The 22888-nt window shown below is 35.7% G+C and overlaps 1 protein-coding gene across 1 annotated transcript; it reads left to right on the plus strand.

Annotated features, from left to right (window-relative positions):
• The first annotated feature begins 1438 nt into the window (after window positions 1-1438).
• ALX1 (ALX homeobox 1) lies at window positions 1439-21761 on the plus strand. The gene is made up of 4 exons (XM_036890033.2): window positions 1439-1824; window positions 4620-4924; window positions 7900-8028; window positions 21147-21761. Exons 1-4 carry the CDS (start codon window positions 1599-1601, stop codon window positions 21465-21467), a joined length of 981 nt encoding a protein of 326 aa, XP_036745928.1. The 5' UTR covers window positions 1439-1598; the 3' UTR covers window positions 21468-21761.
• The last annotated feature ends 1127 nt before the right edge of the window (window positions 21762-22888 follow it).

Here is a 22888-nt window from a genome sequence, read left to right on the forward strand (position 1 = left end):
CACCCATCCGGATGCCCCCCGCAGGCTGGCTCGGCCTCGCCGCACGCAGCGTCGCAGCTGCCGGTGGGCCTAAGGCCGCGGCGTGGTGACCACTGGGGAGATGCGACGGGCGCTGCGACGGCCCGTGGCGAGAAGGGCTGCCAGGACTCTCGAGCAGGGGCCTTCCTAGAAAAGCACAATCCTTAGTCCCCAAATTGTGGGAGTTTTTCACTCAGTGTGCCCGTTGAAGAGGCATGTTGCAAATGGCTGCCTTTTCGTGCCCAAGACGCTGAACGCATGTCTCTCAGACGTCGCGGGCTCATCGGAAGCCTGAATCGGTCCCAAGGCCACACAGCGTGGCTTTCCACCGCGCGGGGCTGCCCTGCCCTCAGCAAGCGGCCCTCCCCGGCCGCCCGCCCATCCCCTCGGGCGGGAACGGAGGCCTTGGCCTCGCGGCCCCGGGACACAGCGTCGCCTCCGAGCCCTGCTCCTCGCGCGCGCGCGCGCCCCTCGCTCGCCACACGCGCTAAAGTAACTCCACCGCGATTCTTCGAAAGTAAAAATAATTAAAAAAGAAAAACATGCTGAAGGCCTTCGTTTTTCATAAACCCGTTTGTGTAAGGAGCCTCTGTTTGGCCTATACGAAGGGCCCTTTGCACGCACTCTTCCTACCGGGTTTTCTGAAAATATGTGACTATAAGGATAAAGCCGTGGGCCGAGGGGAGGGGTGCGGAGGAGGTAGGTTGGCCCTGGTACAATGCGCCCAGCGCCTCTGGCTTGCCTCCCCTCTGCCACCCGTCGCCAGCACGTCCACACGCCGCCGCATTGCAGAAAGAAAGGCAAGGCCGTGGGCTCATCGGCGCGGAGCGCACCGGGGCGCCGAGCTCCTCCGGGCGGGGCGCAGAGGCCCCTGCACCACGGCCGACCCAGTTAATAGCTGCCCATGCGTCCGGCTTCTTGGGCTTCGGATTAACGTGGGTCTTCCACGTAAACGATTTACGGATGAAATAAAAGCCCTTTAGAGCAATGCTTCCTTTCAAGTTCTTAAGACGCCTCTAAATCTTTCTGGGAGTGAGTGGCCGGCGTGGGGGCGGGGTGGGGACCGGGCGCCGGGCGGCGGCCCGCGGGGACGCCGAGAGCGGGGAGTGGAGGGTTAACTGCTTTGCGATCTCACCCAGCTCTTCCGAAATGCCAGTCCCCTGTCGCGGCGACAATGATTCTGGGTGTCGGGGCCTCGTCTCTCCTGGCATTTGTCTGAAATGGAGCTGTCTGTCTAACCCAGGCCAGGACGCGCCCCGCCAGGGTAAGTGGGGGAAGGTGGGGGTGGGGTGGGGGCGGAGGGGACCCGGGGTGGAGTTAGTCGCCCGCCGATTTTCATATTCATTAGAACTGGGAGGTTGCCCGAGGAGCCCAGCTGAGTTTCAAGATATAAAAGCAACTTCGGGTGCCCCTTCCCAGCCGGGACGTATTAAAGGGCTCCGAGCCGGGCCGCTGCCGGCGCCGCAGCGCTCGCCTCCCCTTCCCTCCTCTCCGGCCCTCCCTCCTCCCGCCCACTGCGCCCTCCCCCGGCGCTCTCCGGCCTCCGCGCCCCGGGAGCTTCGCGAGCGCCTTCCAGGATTATGGAGTTTCTGAGCGAGAAGTTTGCCCTCAAGAGCGCGCCGAGTAAAAACAGTGACTTTTACATGGGCGCAGGAGGCGCATTGGAGCACGTTATGGAGACGCTGGACAATGAGTCCTTTTACAGCAAAGCGTCGGCGAGCAAATGCGTGCAGGCCTTCGGGCCCCTGGCCCGCGCCGAGCATCACGTGCGCCTGGAGAGGACCTCGCCCTGTCAGGACGGCGGCGGTGAGTCTCCTGCGCTAGCCGCGACCTCGATCCGGCAAACCCCAAGTGCGGGGACAGATCGGGATGGGCCGGGAGGAAGGAAGGAAGCGGGGAGCGAGAGAGCTGGAGGGCGGGGGAAGGCAGGAGGAAGGTGCGCGTTCGAGGAGTTTTGGCTGCTGCCGACTTCGGGGTGCGGAGGAAGGACTCGGCTCCGGGTTGCCTCCGCGCAGCTCTCCTTCGGCTGTCGAGTCTAGTCGCCTACAGGTCCCGGAGTCCCTCTATCCAGGATCCAGGCGTAAACGGATAGGGTGGTAAATAAAGCGTAATTGAGTCAAGACAGCGCGCTTCCTCCGCTAGCCCGCCGCGCTGCCTGGGCAGGAGGAGCTGAAATCGATCACAGCTCGTTAGAGGACGTCACTGTGGCCACGAGTAAGAAAACTTTGGAGCTCCGTTGGGTGAAAACCTTTTCTTTTTTATTGTCCAAGACGTAGCGGTATTTTTCTTTGTGAAGTTGGAGGATTGCTAGAATAGTTCGTGTGCATTTGTGATTTCTGCTTCTTTGGGTTTGCACTCCAACCCCCAATACTTTTTTTGTTAACACCAAATAACTTTAAATAGCTTCGGGCAAAGAATCTGCAATATAATCGTTTACTCCCGAAAGTCTGCATTGTCTCTTTTTCCGACTCCACATTAAAAGTCACCTAAGAAGGCTTTCGGAATGCTTCTGGGCAAAATCTTAAACTTTGAATGGCCAAGTATCTCAAAGTCAGAATGTTATCCAAACAAACCATTTATCTTTTCTATCTTGTAACCCAATACAAACCTATTTTTTTTCAGATCGCGACAGCCAAAGCAAGTTTACAATTCCAAGAGGACTTTTCCTTATCATTGTATATATTCCACAGTTAAGCTGTAAGGAGCGGGTTGCTTTAAAATAACAAACGAATTAAGTGTGAAATATTTACAACAAGCCTTCCGCCCCCTATTTTAATGGAGGTTCAAAATCTGGCAAGGCATTGGCTCATAGGAACTCATTTTCTAAATACTCTGTGCAGAGTAAGTGTAAAACACGATCTCGTATGTTTATTTTATTCAGTGTTGCAAGTTACTTCTAACTTGCAGAGTCAAACCCACACTAAAGGCGCAAATGATAGAAAAACAGCTAAATTGCCATTTATTTAGAAAGACACAAGCAGTTCATTTCTGTTTTTAAAAATGCTAAATTTTTGGCTTTCTGGATGCATTTCAGATGACAGTATCTTTATTTTCGGAATTCTTAGACGTTTATATAAAGTTATTCGAATGGGCAGGGTTTTAAAAAAATGATTCTCTAATGTCCTGTGTTGCTGCTGGATAGGACTCGGTCATATTTTAAATTGTCGGGAATCCAAAATAAAAGAAGTGGGTGATTTTTGATACCTTCCCAGCTTTTAAACGAACATCACACTATTAGGATGAAGTTAGTAGGAAAGTGTTAAGTAAGATGAATGTAGGGAGCAGTCTGCTATATTTAGGAAAGTTCCTGTCTTTCTCCTGAGATGCCCTTAGCCTCACGACTACTTCCCCTCCCCCATCCCTAATTACCGCAGTTCCCCATTTAACTCTGTCCGCAGAGACAAAACCGTATTGTTAATCAGTCATGAATCTTTATATTTAGTTGAACACATTTTTTTTGCTTAAAAACTATTAGGCATTAAGGTTATATAGTTATTAAAGTTTAATACATTTGTACAGTGGTTTAAGCAGTTGTAAAAATACCTTATGAGATCACTTAAAAATAGACAAAAATGAAAAAGTATGGCAATTTCTTGGAAATTACTGGTCTAACTGGGTTGATTTTACTTTTAAATAATGCCTCCCCTTTCATTATATGCAGCCCATAGCATTCGTGTGCGTGTGTGGCACCATATGATATATTTTTGTTTTATAGCATACTGCAAGCATGCAATCAAATCCAGAGGAATCACTAAAATTAAAACACCCCTAAACAGAATGCCAGATGACATCCTTTGTAATTTTTTAATAGATATTTTTATTTCTGCAGTTCATGAGGGAAAAATAAAGCCTTCTGTTTCAAAACAGATTTCATGAGTTAAGCATAAATATTACATATTTAGAAAGAACTGCAAATGAGTTTTTAAGCTAAACAAGTCTACGTAAATATTGTTTAGAAACTGATATGAAACTCATTTTTTTAGCTTAATAGGTCACTTTTTGAAAAAGATTTAAAATTCAGACATGAATATACAGCTGAAATGTTCTAGAAATAATATCATAATAAATCTATAATCAAACTAAGGTAGCCAAATTCATAATCTATAAATCCATAAGTTTTGTGTGGAGGAGGAAGGTAACTCACGGGAAGAGTTTGGATTTTGCTTTACGGATTTATTTGAAGTGGAAATACTTTTCTTGGGCCATGCAAGTTGCTTAGTTTTTTCTGGTGTGAATAAAGATATGACTTCAATAAGTTTGGTTCACTTTTCAAAAATTATTCTCACTTAGATGTTTTTCTTAAATCTAGAACATCTTTGAATTTGGCTACCTTAGTTTGATTATAAATGATGTTCATAAACATTACATTAGCCCCTAAAGTATAACTGTGACGTTTGGCAAGTTATATGATTTCCATATACACATTTTTAAATGGTCTTAAACCTGCCGAAGTGGATTAATAATGTGATGATCAAATTACTACTGGCACAGTAAACCCTGTTAAGAGCACTTCCCTGATGCTCTAAATTACTTCAACTTAATTCCTTCATCAAACTATTTCACAATCCTGAGAACTCTTATTTTTCCCCATCTGGGTGCAGTGAACTATGGGATCACTAAAGTAGAAGGACAGCCTCTTCATACCGAACTAAATAGAGCCATGGACAACTGTAACAGTCTCCGGATGTCTCCCGTGAAAGGGATCCCAGAAAAGGGAGAACTGGATGAACTTGGGGATAAATGTGACAGCAACGTATCCAGCAGTAAGAAGCGAAGACACAGAACCACCTTCACCAGCCTGCAGCTGGAAGAGTTGGAGAAGGTTTTTCAGAAAACCCATTACCCCGATGTGTATGTCAGAGAGCAGCTTGCTCTGAGGACAGAGCTCACTGAGGCCAGGGTCCAGGTAGGAGCCATACGAAGGCCTTGGCGGGGTGGAGTGGGGTGGGGGGGAGTGGTGGGAGAATAATTTAAGATTTGCATTTTGCCACAAAAGAAGAAACTGATTTCTCCAACTGAAGATAGAGAACAATGTAATGTATTTAGGTAGGTCTCTAAAATACCTTTTCCTTTGCAAATGATTTAGCAACCCACAGAAAACGTAGAATAAAAGAACACTTGAGGGTTATTATATAGGCATAAAATAATGATAATTTAAAAAGAACAGTATCATAACATATCTGGTTTTAAAACTTAAATTTTATAGGGCAAAAACCAGAATCATAGCTATCTATTTAATAATACATGTATTTTATTTTGTTTTCCTATTTTATCAACCATTGAGGTTCTTTTTAGATTATATACCAGGTATTGGTAAGTTATTTGTGTAATGGCCCATAAGTCTGTAATTTTATTGAGGTTGAGGTTATAATAAAACAATAAATGAAACAATCTCACAAATTCCCACCTGTTATGTATAGCATAACATATTTTCAGTATACATAATTAAAGAAAGATCATATTAGCTCATTGACAGTTTTCTAGCCTCAGCAGTTACCAATAGTATCATTCCATTTATTCTTTCAAATATAGATAACATATATTTTTTTGCAGGGTCAATAGGAATAATGATTTAAAGTAATTTAACAATATAAACTCAATTGTATTCATAAATTGCATTCAAATTATCAACTTGAGTGATTCAGTATACTAAATTTTTTAATCATTTGAGAAAGAAAAATTCTACCTCTTAGGCATATTTTGGTTTTACTAGAGTTCATAATCTTAAACTATATTGCATTAGTTCCCAACTAACCGTAATTCAAGAGAACAACCTTTTTCTTTGTGTGTTTTTGCTACTATAAATGGAAAATATTGAATTTTGCAGTTCCTGTAAGCCCACTAGAGAAGTGAACAAAATAGTGAAAAATTATGTTCTGTGTGGAGTAATAAATACTTCTACTGAAGGTTAAGCCATTGTAAAGCCTTTATATCATTAGAGACACCATCTAGTGGTGCAGGAATAACAAGAGCAGGGTTTTTCTTCAGTTTGTGGAGGCAAATGGTTCCTTTATCATAAGTTCAGGAAGTAAATATATAGAAAGTTGATGCTAATGAAGAATTTAGAATTGTCAAGTGGTAAGAGGAATCCTGCATGTGTTTTTTGTCTTGTGTTCAAATATTTAAATTCTTTATATTTGTAAACCATAGAAAACTATGTGCACAGAGCAGCCATGCCCAATGCTTGTTTTCCCCTTAACATTCATCTAGTCCTGATTCATTCTTGCCTTAAGAATGTGCACAAGGAGCCAACCTGAACCTAATTTCCTTGTTTCCCTTCCTGCTTTTCACATCAGAGTGGTAACTGGCAACCATTTTAAGGAGATTGTCAAGGTCTTTTTTTAAGAGAAAAGCATCTTATTACTAAATTCCCGTAGTATGCTCCTGGTGCCTATTTGTGGAGACAAGAAGAAAATATGTTTTGTTTTGTTTTGCTTTGTTTTGTGTTGATGTTATCTTGAGCCCTGGGCAGAGTGGATAATACACGCTTACCAGCAGTGATCTAAGAAACCATACTGAGCAGGTAGCTTTCTTTGCTTTGTTTTAAGTGCCGAAAGCTCTTCAGAATGTCATTTAAATTTGCAATACATGCTTATTTCTTAGGCTGAGCATAATGTTTCTGTAAGTATGACAATAAAAATATAGAAGGTTAGAATTGAGTATGAAAAACTGAAAATTTTAATTTCAATGAAAGACTTTTTACAATTTGTATTTTTACACTTGGTTTCCAGTTTCTTTCTTAAATATTTTATATTCTGAACCTAGTTCTGTAAAGACTAAAGAGCTTCTTGAAAGCTGCTTGTGTGACATATACTCAAAAATACCCAATTTATATGGATATAATTTTCTCTATCTCCCTTTAAATACATTAAAATACTAAAATGTAGGTTCCAGAGAGCTACAAGTGTAAGTTAGCAAGTATTTAACCTTCTGAGGAAGATGGCTGCTATGATAAATATATTAGTGTGTAATTAGAGAAATTTGGACAACAATTAGTGGCCCTATAGAGGCTGCACCAACTCACAGGCTTTCTTGACAGGTGAATATTACTGCCCTATTTCTTTTATTGTTTTTATTACTTGTAAGTCATTTAAATAGGTGAAATGAATTTGAAGGTTTCTGCACATTTTCTATAAGGCAAGAGAAGTGTTCTAAATGGTGTAATTTATGTAAGTACAATTATATATTTTAAAACCAGTAGTTCAACTTCAGATGATTCCATTTTACGTATAGTCTTTGTTGTGCTCAACATAATATGTAATCTAAATATTTTTTGTTTCTAAAATGATCATGATATTTCTGCTGGTGCCTTATATTTTAGATATTTTAGATGGAATCTTTATGTTCAAGTTTTTCTAAGATTATCTAAACATGGGTACAACCCAGAAGAGTCTTCACTTTGTGATGTGTTTTGAAGATAGTTATCTTGACAGATGCAGATATTAATTTGGTTATAGATTGACTGGGTTAATGGTACATGTCCCCAAACTAAAAACTTATGAATGTCTTCCAGACTTGCTGCATTCTCTGAGAGGAGGATTATCTATGATAATTTGGAGATATAAGGAGTCTTCAAGATCATATAACCTGATTACTTTTATTTTTCATCAATGAAAAAACAGGCATATTAAATAAATTTATTTAATTAATTTATTTATTAAATAAATTTCTTGAAAGTATCACGTCTATTGCTTCATGGACATATGACTTTATCATTTCAGGGTAAAAACAGAAAATAAATTCATGGATCCTTTTCTGACATAAAGACATTTTTTTATTAGTAGTTTTGTTGACTTGATTTACCTTTCTGATTTGAAGCCTTTTAACATCCCATTTGCATTATCCTTAGCTAAAATTCTACTTTTTTAAAAATATAATTAGGTTTGGTTTCAAAATCGGAGGGCCAAGTGGAGAAAAAGAGAACGTTATGGCCAAATACAACAAGCCAAAAGCCATTTTGCTGCCACATATGACATATCGGTTTTGCCAAGGACTGACAGCTATCCTCAGGTATAGTAAACTGTACAGAATACTGACTGAGAAAAGCATGTGTGGTTTGTGTACTCTTAAAAGAGCTAGAATTAGCTTTGTTTTATCTAAAATAATAGTTAAGATGGAAACTTTTGTCCTCCAGGAAACTTTTTACATGTTAGTTAGCTTTTTATTTTGCTAAAATATTTATTCTGTTATTGTTTCTTCCAAAGCCATTCGTTTAAAACCATTTGAGGGCCTTTTCCTTGTTCTACACTGCAGGAACTGAAGTACCATCATTCAATAGCATGTCTTTTCATTACTCTACATATTAATTATTCAGACTTGCTTCCTTTGTTAACTTTTAAAACTAGATGAAGCATTGCTTGGCATACTATTTCTGTGGTTAATGTTTTATACAACAATGCCATAACCTAGTGTCAAATATACTCTCTGAAACCTTCAGTTCCACCTAAAAATATCTCTTTTCCTATATTATCTTTTTGACTTTGAGGTTGTGTATTGTTTCAAGGAAGCATTTAGCTGTGTATTGTTTCAAGGAAACATTTGTTACTTAAAACAGATACAGAATTAGTACTGAACATAATTTTAAAAATTTATCATGTTAAAAAATATTTCTATATGTAATGGGAGTTCTCATCTCATTTCAGGGTATTTAGAAATTCTTCTGATTTTTCCTTTTAATTTAGAGAATTTCTTTTCTTTTTTATACTTTGTGATACATGTAAATAAAATATATTTTGTTATTCTAATTGAATATAATTTTTTTCTAATACTAAATTGCAATGTTCAGATATATTTATATGTATTTATAATGTTCAGATACATTATAATGTATTTGATATTTGGTAAGGGTTACTTGTATTATAAGAAACAAGCAAACTGTTATTTCATTATTATTGTTTAATGATAAGCATTGTAAGAGACCACTTTGAAAGAAAATCTGTAATATATATGCTGGTAGAATATCTTGATAGTCCAGTGACCATTCACTGCAGCCCCAAACTTAAGGGTATTTATTTTCTTCAACTATAAATTCATACCCTGTGAGTGTGAAATATGTCCTTTAATTTTGTGCAATCCTTATGTTTTGATGCCTTTTATGATCCTTCAGAACCTATTTTGACACTACCACTCCCCCAGGTAAATTCAGCAAATTTATTAATGTAATATTGTGTGTGAACAAAAGCCTTAGAGATCACCTAGTTCAACTCCTTCGTTTTAAAAGTTAGCAGTTTCAGGTGAGTTAAGTAATTGGTCTGTAACCAGACAAGTGGTTCCTTTCAGGACAGTTTGTCTCTAAAGGGCTTCTAAGGCTAAACCCTGCCACTGTGGTTTGCAAGAAGACCCATATTATGGGTGTCTTTTGAATAAATGCCCATATCTACCATAAGAAGATCTTTTCTCTTTTAAAAAATTATCTTAAAGTAGTTCCCATATTTTTTCTCCTGTTGAAAGCATGTATATAGTCCTGATTACTTATCATCACAGGGCTAATGAAATTTTACCCACCAAGTATTTTTGAGCTCCCTTGTTGAGTTTTAAACAAAGTGCTATGAGGATGTTTTTCCTCTAGGCTGTAAGCTTCATGAGAGCAGGCACTGCAGTGTTTTCCTAGTTGTTGACATGACAGTAGCCTTTACTGTATCAGGCACGTATGTCAACACCTTTAATCCTCACAGCAACCTTCCTCAGTAGGTGTTATTTTCCGTGTGAGGAAACTGAGGCACAGAGGCGAGATATTTTCTCATTATCACTAGTGACGAAACCCAGATTTGACTGGATCCCAACTGCAAGATATTAACCCTCACAGTAGACCGTATCTCCTGGTAAATATGTTTGAATGATTGAATAACTAATAAATTACTACTGAAAGAGCATAAAACTTAAGTTGCATTATTTGTGTCTGCAGTTTAGTCCAGGGAAGCAGAGCATGTACTCAGAACCACTGAAATAACGATAAAAACATAATGGAGATGGCATATACGTCATGTAATTTTGGATGTGATGACTTTACTTGACTGTGATGACTTTAGAAATGATAATGTCACAAATTATGAAGTCCTTTCAAATAGACTTTAAACAGTCTTACTGATCAGTCTATCCCATAACACTTGATGATGCTGTGACTTTTTTGCACCTTCTTATTTCAATTTTCATTCCTTTCCTTGTAAACCCCCATTTCTGTTTTCCACTTCTGTTTCTTACTCTTGGTTCCCTTTATCTCAAACTTCCCTTTCTTCAGTAAAGCATAAAACATTTACAATAGTGTCTGGTGCCAATTAGGCTCTTTATATAATGTATGAACTGACTATTCAGTCACCCTTTGTTCCTAGGATTCTCTTGCCATTGGGGCACTGGGCCTCACAGCGTTAGAGACTGTAAATTAGTGTAATGAGGCAGCCCCATAGCTCAAGCAGAAATGGTACAATCAAATTATATATTTGGTAGTCTTTTTTCACCTAACAATGGATTAGTTAAGAAATTTCCCCTCATATATCATGGAAATTTTATACTAGTTCTCTCTGTGGCTTCTCCATAATTTATGTACATTGTTTAGACCACCTCATAATTTAAGGTTGGGAGCACAGAGATCATATGTTGAAGTTATTTTGACAGTGTCATTTGTCAACAACAATAAAACTCACAAATGTAAACACTGTAGTGCTTTTCTATATTGGTAAGTCATTTATTGTTTGGTTGCCAAAAATTTGCAATCAAGCGTCTCCTACTTTCTACTATAGGTATTGGTTAAAGCCAGGAAAAATTGTGTTTTAATGTAAAAACATGTGGTTGACTTTTTTAGTTTGTTTGAAAAAAAAAAATTATGCCAAGATCATGTCTCTCAAGCTTCAGCCTAAAGGAAACATTTTTTTACTTAATCCTGTGGCTTGAATTTATAATGGAAAAAATAGGAACCAAAATAGAATCCAACAACTCAATGCAGTAAGACACTGAATTTGGTTACTGTTACTAATCACAGAAAAAAAAACATTATTAATTAAAAAAAAAAGCTGGAAACTAGAAAATGTTGGAAGCAGGACAGAAATAAAGAATTAACAGTTTTGCAGGAAAGCAAAAGCATACACAGAGATGCATGAAAAACAGAGATGGTTTAGAAAATGATGCCCTCAAGCCTGCTCAAGGTGTATAATAATCTTACCTGACATAAAGATGCTTGTATGTATATAGCATTAATGTTTATTTATGAATATTTTCTAAAAATGTTCTTAATATTTTCTTTACATTGGTCTTCATTACATTTTAGTAACAAGAGCCATACTGGTAAAAATAACTACTAGTTGAGGGCTAATTTTAAGCCAGCCTCCCTTCTAAACAGCCATGAACTCATTGACTATAAGCCCAGGTTTTTTTGAGCTCAGGAGTCCAGGGATCCCTATGCAACGTTATCTCCATAATCCATCACTGAGCAGTGAAATAGTTCAGTTTTTACCCTAAAACATTAAACCACTCTGGAAAGCAAAAGTGTTTCCATTTTATAAATAAGATAAAATAAAATGATATTAAGCATTTAAAAATGTAGACACTTTTTAGACTGTTTTCAGGTATTTTTCTTACACTTACTCTATTTGATAGCAAGCCGTGAGAGGTGTGATGTCAGTCGTAATATACTTCAAGGTAGTATATTTTGATGTACTGAAAAATAATAATTTATGTAAAAAAAACCCTTTATTCTGCCTCAGAGTATCAGTTGCCATTTGGCAACACTATGATTTAGTTACACTAAACTTCTTGATGTTCTCCAGTGCACGACATCATAAAAAGCCATTGCTTTTTCGATTTCCCTCCTCGCTATCCTTCAATCAGCCCATCACTTGGAAACTGAAAGTGGGGAGGGCTGCCTATAATGATGGCCACCCCATTTAAGGTATTTAACAATTTCAGTTGTCATTTACCTTTGTATCACCACAGTATTAAGCAAATTATATACACAATGAATAGACGTGAAAAAAAGTACTGATTCACTTCAGTGTTCAGGAGTACATTATAAACCCCAAATTAATCAATTTTCAATGAAAACAGCTGATTTCTGAATCTTCACTATTAACCATCTCTGTGGTCTTAAGCAATTTACGTTTCTTCTTTGAGTCTGTTTCTTCTGTTAAAAGGAGTAGACAAGGAGGATTTTGCAGAACCTTTCAGCTTAATTATTTTTTCTTCCAGAGTTATTTGCATTTTATCCAACAAATACATGCTAGGTCCTGTTTCAGGCATGGGGGTTATACAAATGATGCAGACAAAATCTCCTGCTTTGTGGACCGATAAGAAATTTGGTGATATTTGTACCCAATTCTTCAAACACTTCTTGATACGTACTAAATCCAGCAGAGCAAAAAGACCTACAAAATTTTGTCTTTGAGTTGAAAAAGCAAGCAAATATCTATTGACATTAGATGCTAGTGTGTTTCTAACTTATGAAAAAACCAGAGTATTTTTTAAATAGTTATTTGGTGAATACATATATTATTAAGGTATAAACATTTTCTGGAAGATTATAGCCAGGCTTCATTCCTACGAGGATTCCTGCCTATAATTCCTGACGTTGGGTTGGGTTTGGATTACATGTGAATTAAGTATTTTAGTAGCTGGGTAACTTTGGGTGTGTCTCTTGACTTCCTTGATATTCAGATTCTTTGTCTGTAAAACGGAGGTATTGTTAGAGCTACACTTGGTGGTGGTGGTGGTGGTACGGATGATGATGACGACTATCATCATTGTGTTTTTCTGTTATGAAAAGTACTGCATTGGTTTCCAAGTAGTCTGTGGAGCTAAATACTGAAACTTGAAGAGGGCCAGGTGTTAATGTACGACTGTGGGCTTCACAGTCACGGAGAAGCGGGTTCAAATAGATTCTTGAACTTAATAGATTTTAGATTTTGATAAGCAAATTAACCTCTAGGAATGTTTCTCCTCATTTATGATATGAAGATGAAAGTTAAAATGTTGAGGATTATACAAAATTGTGTATGCAATTGCCTAGAACATAATGAATGCCTAATAAATAGTAACAATTCTATAATAACCTTTGTCATTATTAATTTTTTTTACAGTAGAGCATTAGCTAAGTGGTTTGAACGTTCTCTTATGTAGTACTTTTAAACTTTTAAACTAATCCAATCTGTGAGTAAATTTAATATTTAGAGCTCTAGGGAGAGATCAAATTCATTTAAATATACTTTTATTTTTAATTTAGGACAACCAAATATGGTAACTTTTAGAAAGTTTGAGTATATTCTCAGTACACCAAAATTATTTTCTCATGGAGAAAATATTTTTATCAAAAAATGGACTGAAATTTCTTCCCACCAACATTGTCAGTGAGGTTCAAAAACAATTTAAAGGCATCTGGAATATTTTTTACTTTTAGGGGAAGTGTCATATTTTTATCATTGTTAATTCTTTTCTTCCAAAATATTTGAAGTAAACCTAAAATCTTTAAAAAGTGATGCCTTTTATAATGAATATTCTAAAATCTATGAAAGACCCAATGAGATGGTCACAGTGACACAATGAAACTTCCTTTATGATGAAGAAAGGGACAAAAATGTTAACTTCATTAGGTCAACAAGTAAAATTTTTCACTGACTGTAACACAAATACTTAAAGTCATAGGAGAAGTATGTGAAGGGATATCATTACTCAAATAAATATAGTTTTTACAATGGATACAGTGATTTACATGTACAGAAATATATGCATTTCTATAAATGTATAAAGAACGTTTCATATAGATGTATATATTAGAATAAGTTTTGTGTAGCATGAGGCAGATTTTGACACCTGTCAGTGTCACCTAGGTGAAAGTGCACCTAGACACAAAGAGTGAATAATTTTTATGTTGTTAAAAATACACTTTAAAGAGATAAAGAATATCCTCTGAAAGAAGTACATTCAGATCTCAGATTATAAAAACAGACTTATTTCTTTGAAACATGTAATATTTGAATTTAATGTGATCTAATGATTTTACACAGTAATAATTATTTAGCTGATTTATTTATTTTTTGCTTTTGCTAGGTGACCATTGTTAAAGCATTTTGAATTTAACTGAATTGGTCCATAAGTATTTTATGTTTTAAGAGGTAAGAGTAGATTGATAAATTGAGTAAATTACCAAATTAAATGTAAAAATAAGTTACGGAAGAGTTCCAAAGTTGCTTATATATATAAAAGCTAATTTATAGATAGAAGAACCCGGGGGGAAATTAAGCCATTGAAAGCCTCGGAATTCCATGAGAACAGACCTGTGGGTTAAAATCTTCAGTTCACACTTTTATGTTAGTTATTAAATAATATTGAACATACATTAATACAGGATTTTATATATGCCATATTTATTAAGCCTCATGGTCTATGGATTTTTTAAAATTCTGATTCATGGATTTTAAGTAAAAAGAAAATTTTGCACAGTTGATTTAAAATGATACAAAAAAATTCCAACTTTGTAGTTAATACAAATACAAAATTAATATACTTGGTAACTTTACTCAGGATTTTAAGAATAAATTAAAAGCTCATACATGACACCAATTGGGAATATCTATGATTGAAAATACTCTGTTTAAATTAAAATATTTACATATTTAAGTTATGTTTTGTTACTAATTTACAAGGAAAATTTAATTGATATTTTAATCTTTGTTTCTTATAAGTGAATTTTATTGGGAAATAGTGTCATAAAAATGAATCAACAATAGCTACCATGCATGTATTAAAATAAGTACAGGAAAAATAATGTGACAAATATTTGAAAAATCCTCCATATGATAGTTTTTGCTGGATAATAATAAATAAAATAGCAAATACAGTGTGTTATTATTTATTCCTTCCTTAAGTGAGTTGATTGGAAAGTTTCATTTGAAGGCATAAAGGATAAGATTTCCTATAAATCTTTTCAATGATCCTAATTACTGTAAAACAGAAGAACATACATGCTTTTATTTTTCTGTAAAGCAATTTTCTTCTCAGATTATTGGTCTCAATGACTTACATTGAAGTGATTTTTTTTAAATGGGAAAGACACTTTTCCTTGTTTCAAATTTCTGTACACATTTCAAGGATGGACTTTTATTTAAAAAATCAAAATAATGATTAGTATTTAATATGTGACCATTTTCTTATAAATAAATTCTAATCACTTTAACTCAATACTACTATGTAGTGAACATATACTTTAGGAATTTTTGAAATGTAAGTTGATTCTAGAAAATCTTAATATTTATATATTTTCTTAAAATTGTTCAGTGAAAATAAATAGGCACTGATGAAAATTTCTCTCTAGGTGGTACCTAAATGTGCTCAGATTGATGTTTTCACTGCATGAATAATTCAGGTTGCGATTTTTCACTGGTGGCAAGTGAGATTTATTCACTGGTAGCAAATAACATGTAGAAAAGCACATACTCTTTCTCCCTGCCAGCCATCCTACTGATGTAGTTACTAGAAAAGTTCATGAGACCCTAAAGTTCATCAAGAGCTAAAAATACCTGCAATTACTAAGCATATGATTTTTATTAATACTTTATCACCCTGAATTTTACAGGAAGGGATATGCTAGTAAAGAACATATTGGTCTTTTAAAAAATTCAACTGCCTTAGTTCAAAGTGATGTTTGCATTTTATAAGGAGAGCAAGAAAAAATTGGGTAAATTGAATTATATAGTGATAATGTGGTAATGATCTACAGTATGTACCGAGTAATTACAGAGTAGCCAATATATATAAACATTCTATCAAAGAGGGAAAACCAAAATCAGCTTTTGGATTTCAATGCAAAAAAGCTATTGTTGTATTATCATAAATATCTTTGTGAATCTCTGATCTCTGTCTTTGTAAAGTAACCTTTAACTCCCACAATGAAGTGTATGGGCACGTGATATGAGGGTAGCATGCGTGTAGCATGATGTATGTATGTGGTGTGTGTGTGTTTATACATACAGATGATGGTGTCAGGTAGACACAGTCTGTATATAGAGGAATAGGGTTAAATACACTTAGTAGAAGAATATTGTTTGGTTGGTTTTAGAGATGCCTTAAAATTAAACAGCAGTTGTTACTCATATATTTTCATGTAGTTCAGTATTTCTATTAAACCCAGATTAAATTCCATAGACTAGCGTCTTCTAAATAGCACTAATATTAGGATATAGAATATAAAGTGCTCTCATGAAACTATTTTTTTTTACATACATATCATACTACTTTACAACTAAAGCAAAGGCTAACAAACAAGTTTCTTTAGAAGGTTTTTAAAGAAGTATGGAAAATTACTGCTATAAAATCAATAAATATATTAGAAATATACACCAGGTTTGACACACTAAAATCTTCTTTGTAGTTTTGGTTACACAAAGAATATATCTGTACCAAGCTTCTAAGGTGAAGGTAAATGAGATTAATAATTTCTTATCCATATTTACCATATTACTTCAATACCTGACAAATATACATCCATAGTGAAAATACTGTGTGTGTGTGTGTGTGTGTAAAACATGAATGTGAAATGAGTATGATTTCAGTTTAGAAAGACTCAGACAAAAAAAACCTAACTTTCTTACAAAATTCAAAGACATGGATAATTAAGTGTTAACTTTTATTTGATTAGAAAAAACATTAAAGGGCAAATGTTCAAAGTGGAGTGTAGTAAGTCAGCTGAACTTTCATTCATGCTAATGGGAGGTAGTTGGCTCTGTTCCCTGGACAATGCTTTGAACATACCCCTAGAACTTTAAAAAATCTAGCTAAGCACATTAAAATGGAATGTTTTTAGATTCTACACTCCTTTTAAACAGAACAAAGAAGAAAAAATATAAAGACAGGCTGTCTTTTTTTTTTTTTTAAACATACATGAAAGAAGGATGTGGGCATTATTTAATAATGTTGCTCCTGGTTGTGAAGCCCTGAATATTATTCAGTTAAAGGCCCACAAAAGACCCCCCAAATTTTTTGGTCCTGGGCCCTGTTACTGTAGGTGTCAGAAATAGTCCAAAAAAGAAAAAATCATGCTTTCTTTCATTCCTAAATTTAACAGCAAATATAATATTTCTTACAGTGATTCAGAGAGCGGGATTTTTATATGGCTACTCTGTTGACAAATAAATATATAGTATTAAACAATTTGAATTGTAGATTCTAACAAATAGTTTTAAAATGACCACTTATAAAAGAAAAGAATTGGTGGAGGGATGGAAAAGCCCACCCTGACAGCAGTAGATTTATTAAACCATAAGCTCAAAAACAACTGTTGTTTAATCATGTATGGCATTCAGATACTAACAGAAGTAGATGGTGTAGAACAAAGATGGTACCTGCCAAGTTTTTCCTACAGTGATCAGACGGCATCTAGAGTGTGATTCCGTTGTCCACACCAGATGTTGATAAGGGCAAAGGGTGTTGACAATCTCTGGCTTATCCAGAGGAACGAGACTGGGATGATGCGGTCTGGAAACCACATCACATGAGGAATGCTCAAAGAAATATTACACAGCTGTGATGGTGTAATACCTGCCTACGATATTTGAGGATTTTCACATGTAAGAAGGATTACACATGAAATCGAAGCAGCACATAGAGGAAGATAATAGCTCATTTTTTTTACAGTGATATCCAAGAGGGAATGGAATGTTTTTAAACAGGTGAGCTTCTTATTACAGAAAGTGAAATTAATAGAAAGTGTACAGGGGTTTTTTACAATTGGAAGGAAGTTAGACTTCAGTAGTGTTTCCTAATTCCAGGCAATTTTCAGAATTGCATGTATGTATTATTATCATTGCCATTATTTTAACAGATACCCTGAGGCACAACCCATGCTAATGAATCAGAATCTACAAGAGGATGCATCTATGATGGAGAATAAGTATTACTAGAAAAAAAAATACTACCTCAAGAAATACAGTTGCCAAGGTCTAGATAGGTATTTTTCATAATTTCTGTTGAGATTATATAGTATGGTGAGTCTAGAGTTCAAATCATGAAACAAAATTTAGATATATTAACATAAGTTGCCAATAAAATCTTGATTGCATCTGCGAGGTGGATCAGTTCAAATGTCATATTCTTAAGAGATTTTTCAATCATTTAACAAATGTTTATTAAGCGCTTATCATGTGTTAGGTCGAAGGATGAGGATTGTAAATTGTAAGCGATCATTGAAGATTTTGCTTTTGGAGAGTGGAGCCTATGAATGTCCACAGAGTTAAGATTATGAATAAGTAAAATAATTTTAACTCACAAGACTAGTTTTTATATCATTGTAGCATTGTTAAGATTTCCTGGGTACAGATTAGACCTCCACCATTAGACCTATGTAATCTTGGGTGAAGTTCCTAAGGAATCTATTCTGCTCGTAAAAAGGTTTAACCTTTTACAAAATGATAATAGTAAAAACGAACACCTTTTAGTGTGTTGAAATTATTAGAAGACTACGTAATGCATTTAAGATAGTGCCTGACATATACTAGTTAATTGATGACCATTAGCTATCATGAGTATGATCTTTCACCATCATTGTCAGATATTTAAATATCCAGAGGGAATGCCTCAGAGGAAACAAAACCTCAATTCACTGGGGATATTATTTTTATGATTTGCATCTAACTTTCAATATGGAAACCAGTTAGATCCCGGAAGTCAAATGAAGACATGTCAGACATATAAAAATGAAAGAAATATATGTGTGACAGTATCACTGCCTGTGGGAATATGTGGGTATCTTCTAGAATCCAACTAAAAATTGCTGTAGTAACCTGCTTTCCTAATCTGTTATGTTCAGAAAACATTTCTGTATGTTAGAAATTCTTTCACCAAAAGTACCACATTTACACCGCTTGATCATTTCCAGATAAGTTTTGATCAAAATAAAAATATTTGTCCATGCCATGGAAACTTGGAGAATTTCCTTTCAATTTATAGGCAGATTAACCTTAATTCTTTTAGGGAGAAAATACTTTCTTAATTTACATTTATACATTATCACCCTATCCTACCCTTCCCTTCCCTTCCCTCCCCTTTTTCTTTTTCCCTTTAACCCAGTTGTTAATGTATTTCTACGCATTTGGAATTCGAGTAGATGATTTTAATAATAAATTCTAACAACACTATGTATAAATTGAGTCCTTTAACAAACATAAAATGTAAATAATCTTTCTCTACCACTATTTTGCCTTTCGTTTTTTTTTCACAAATAAGCAGGTTCACTTTCATTTCCTGAAAGCCCGTTTGTCAGACATGTGACTGTGGTTTTTGCAGTGTGGCACAATGTTTGATTGAATGTCAGAGGAAAATCCCCCAGATCAAGTTAGAAGACCTAGTTTGACAGAGTAATGACATTAACAGCCCTTCTTGTTGGTTTGAGATACATAACTCAGTAATCGCTGGCACCAATCATTATATTTTGGCTAATGTGGGATACATAGAGTAGAATGAGCCAAAACTAAAACAGCATAGCCCATGACGATTTAAGGATTAATAAAATATGCAAACCGTTATGCATAGCTATAGATATATATCACAAACTTAGCATATTTAAGGTAACGTGTGTATATAGAACCATTTTTAAAACGAAAGTGAAGTAAGCATCTTGCCAGTCATCAGCTATTGAATCCCCACCTAAAGGATGAAATTAATTATTCAGATTTTCTTACGTTTTGAAACTGCTTAAGCCGTCCTTTTTTGAGTAACAGAGTAGCATTTCTACTAGTGCTGTCTAGAAGATTCATTAACATATTTTCTGCTATTAAGTGAAAATCAGTTGTCTTAGAAAGTGCAATTTAAGTTTGGGTGTTGTAAAACTACACCAGAGGCTATATGTAGTAGACTGGAATCTTTATAAATAAATATAAGAAAGCATTATTTGTGTATGTGTTGAAATAGTAGATGATTCTGCCCTAATTATCATGAATTTCAAAATGAAAGCCAGGTGCAATAAATATATATATTATTGGTGCATTCTAGTTCAAGTCTGTTACAGTAACATTGCAAAAGGCATACAATTTTAGAATTTTATTTTTGAAGGCTACATCTCTGCCATATTACACTGTGCAACATTTTATTTTGTTCCCTAGCCCTGCCATTTCTCAGGGTTTTATCTGTGCTTCTCAGTAATGCATGTGATCACTGTTAATTTTTTTCTTGTTTAGATAGCTGGTCTAAGATACCTCTTATTTAAAATTTTTATCATGCAAATTCTCCTCAGTTTCCCTTACATGCTAGTAACTCTAGAGAAATTTGTTTGTTGGTAATAGTACACTGAATTCTTCCCTGTAGAAATTAATAATATGAAATGTGAATTTCTTGAGCACAAATGATAACTCAGCTTTCAGTCTTATATAAGGTGTTATATGGCACTTAAATTATACTCATGATATTTTTGCTAATACTTGCCTGTTTTTTCAGTCATGCTTCCATAATTTGATACTGTTCATGTAGAATTCTAAATCTGTTTTATATGTCATACATCTGTTGCAACCTCACTATAGCATATATATAAATCATAGAATAAATGTTTAAAATATGTATATATTTCTCATATTCACAGACTATATTTATTCAAGACTGTATAGGAAATAAAATGCAATTAAAAGTAAATACTTTCCAAAATGAATTTGATCAAAAATATCTACAGATCAAACAATCTAACATCAGCAATGGTTTCCAACAAAAACTGTCACAGCGAGTCCAAGTGTAGAACTCAAAGAAAAAAAAAAAACCACAGTTGTGTCATTTTGTTTATTAGAAAAATGAAAACTATAAACTTAAAACCATACTTTAAACCACTTTCCTAAGCACATGAATTGGTCATGAATCATAACTAAATCTCTTAGATTTCGCTTTAAAAATCATTTAAAAATGAATCCTCAGGAGATTGACATGTTTTGAGAGTATTTTATGTGGTCAGGTCTGTGGGTTTGGTGATCTATTGCAGCATAACAAACTAAAGAATCTTTCAAATAATTGTTTTTCAGTAATCGCTTTATGCACTCAGGAAGGAATTACAGACCACCCAATAAGAGTAAACGATGAATAGTTAACAAAATCGAGTAAATGCAGTTTAACAAAAGTAAGGGAGCAAAAGTGAGAACGCGTACATGTAACATTTGTTGTTTTATATATTCCAGATTCAGAACAATTTGTGGGCAGGCAATGCGAGTGGTGGTTCTGTGGTTACTTCATGCATGTTACCACGTGACACTTCCTCCTGTATGACACCTTATTCTCACTCGCCTCGGACAGATTCCAGTTACACAGGGTTTTCAAACCACCAGAACCAGTTCAGCCACGTGCCCCTCAACAATTTTTTCACGGACTCTCTTCTTACTGGGGCTGCCAATGGACATGCATTTGAAACAAAGCCAGAGTTTGAAAGGAGGTCTTCCAGCATTGCAGTTCTTCGAATGAAAGCCAAGGAGCACACGGCCAATATTTCATGGGCCATGTAACACACAGTACTCTTTTATTTTTCTTTTAATGACAAAGTAAAACATTCTTATTTCTCATATTTAAAGGATACCACAATAAGCTGCTGTGTGTGGATATTGCTAAAGGTCAAGATATACAGTGAGACCAGCTTAAATGAATAGTCGTTATTATTTAACATTAAAATCTAAGAATGAACCTATGAAAAGACTAAATAGGTTTACCATCTACCAGTCTCAACAAACTCTGTTTTAGTAGTAAGATATTTTTTCCCCTATTGTATGAGTCAATGAAATATGATCATGCAACTTCTTAAAGGAATAAATGTATTAAACAAATTCCTCTGTTATAGATTGATTTATGTTAGTTCTGTTTAACAAGAAATCCCTTGTAAAATAATACCTGATAAAGGAGGAAATGCACTGGGGAAAATGTCAAGATACCAGAGCTGTCAGGTAAATACTGAAGCAGGGTGTTTTGAGGAGTTAACTGCCATTTCTCCCTCTCTGGCTCCCAGACACAATGGGCATATCCCCTGTTGCTGCGAATTTATCTTCAGTCCTCAAAGATTTTTCCACTCCATGAAAAAAAGAACTCTTCTAAAGTGACTAGCATTTGCGTGAAATATTTGGGCATTATTTCCTGAAACCATGTGGCTCAAGGTGATAACTGAAATATTCTGGTGTGATTTAAATTACAGTTTTTGTAAATGCCATCTTTTTAATGAAAAAGTGTATTGACTCAATGACTTAGTCATCACACACCAGAAAAAAAAAGAAAGTTACAAAACTTGCTTTTGCTTTTTAAACTAAATTTGTGTGGGTCAAAGTATACACACAAACATCTAGTAAATACACCAGAAGAAACAATTTTTGACATGTGACATTCTATGTTATGAAACATATTCAGTTAAAGGAGCAGCCTATCAGCATTTGTATTTATTTCGTGGGCATATGCAAGTGCACATGCATGTGTGTGTTTCTTGACATAAAAGCCCTAAGCATTTTTTGCTACTGTGGTTTTGTGTGGGGAATTAAAATGTCAGAAGGCTCTCTAAAATTTCTGGTGGAAAAGAAGAAAAATATGTTGCATCTGGAAAACTGCTGACCCCTTTGATTTACTTCTCCTCCCTTCCCCTGTCACATTCCAAGTTTTTCAGATGAGTGAGATGTCAACCTCCTTGAAAGACTCTTAAGTTCATAAAGGCAAAGTAAATTAATTGAAATGAAGATGACTTCCATGGCTTGGGTCAGAGCAAGATCTGCTCTTTATACTCAGAATCATCTTTGTGGTTCCTATAGCCTTTAGGGATATGCTTGGAAAGCCCTTAGGCTAAAGGACAAGAATAAGTGAATTTTAAAATTAAATTTTAGAAAAAATACTTAAATTCAGTGTCCCTCCTAGTGGGAAAATATTTATAGCAGTTAAACATCTTTTTAAATAA

The sequence above is a fragment of the Manis pentadactyla genome, chromosome 10, assembly GCF_030020395.1.
Source record: "Manis pentadactyla isolate mManPen7 chromosome 10, mManPen7.hap1, whole genome shotgun sequence".
Lineage (NCBI taxonomy): Eukaryota > Metazoa > Chordata > Mammalia > Pholidota > Manidae > Manis > Manis pentadactyla.

Coding starts and splice junctions, on each gene's coding strand:
- ALX1 (XM_036890033.2), top strand. CDS start 1,599: ATGGAGTTTCTGAGCGAGAAGTTTGCCCTCAAGAGCGCGCCGAGTAAA. Junction 1,825..4,619: donor GCCCTGTCAGGACGGCGGCG/GTGAGTCTCCTG, acceptor ATCTGGGTGCAG/TGAACTATGGGATCACTAAA. Junction 4,925..7,899: donor TCACTGAGGCCAGGGTCCAG/GTAGGAGCCATA, acceptor AAATATAATTAG/GTTTGGTTTCAAAATCGGAG.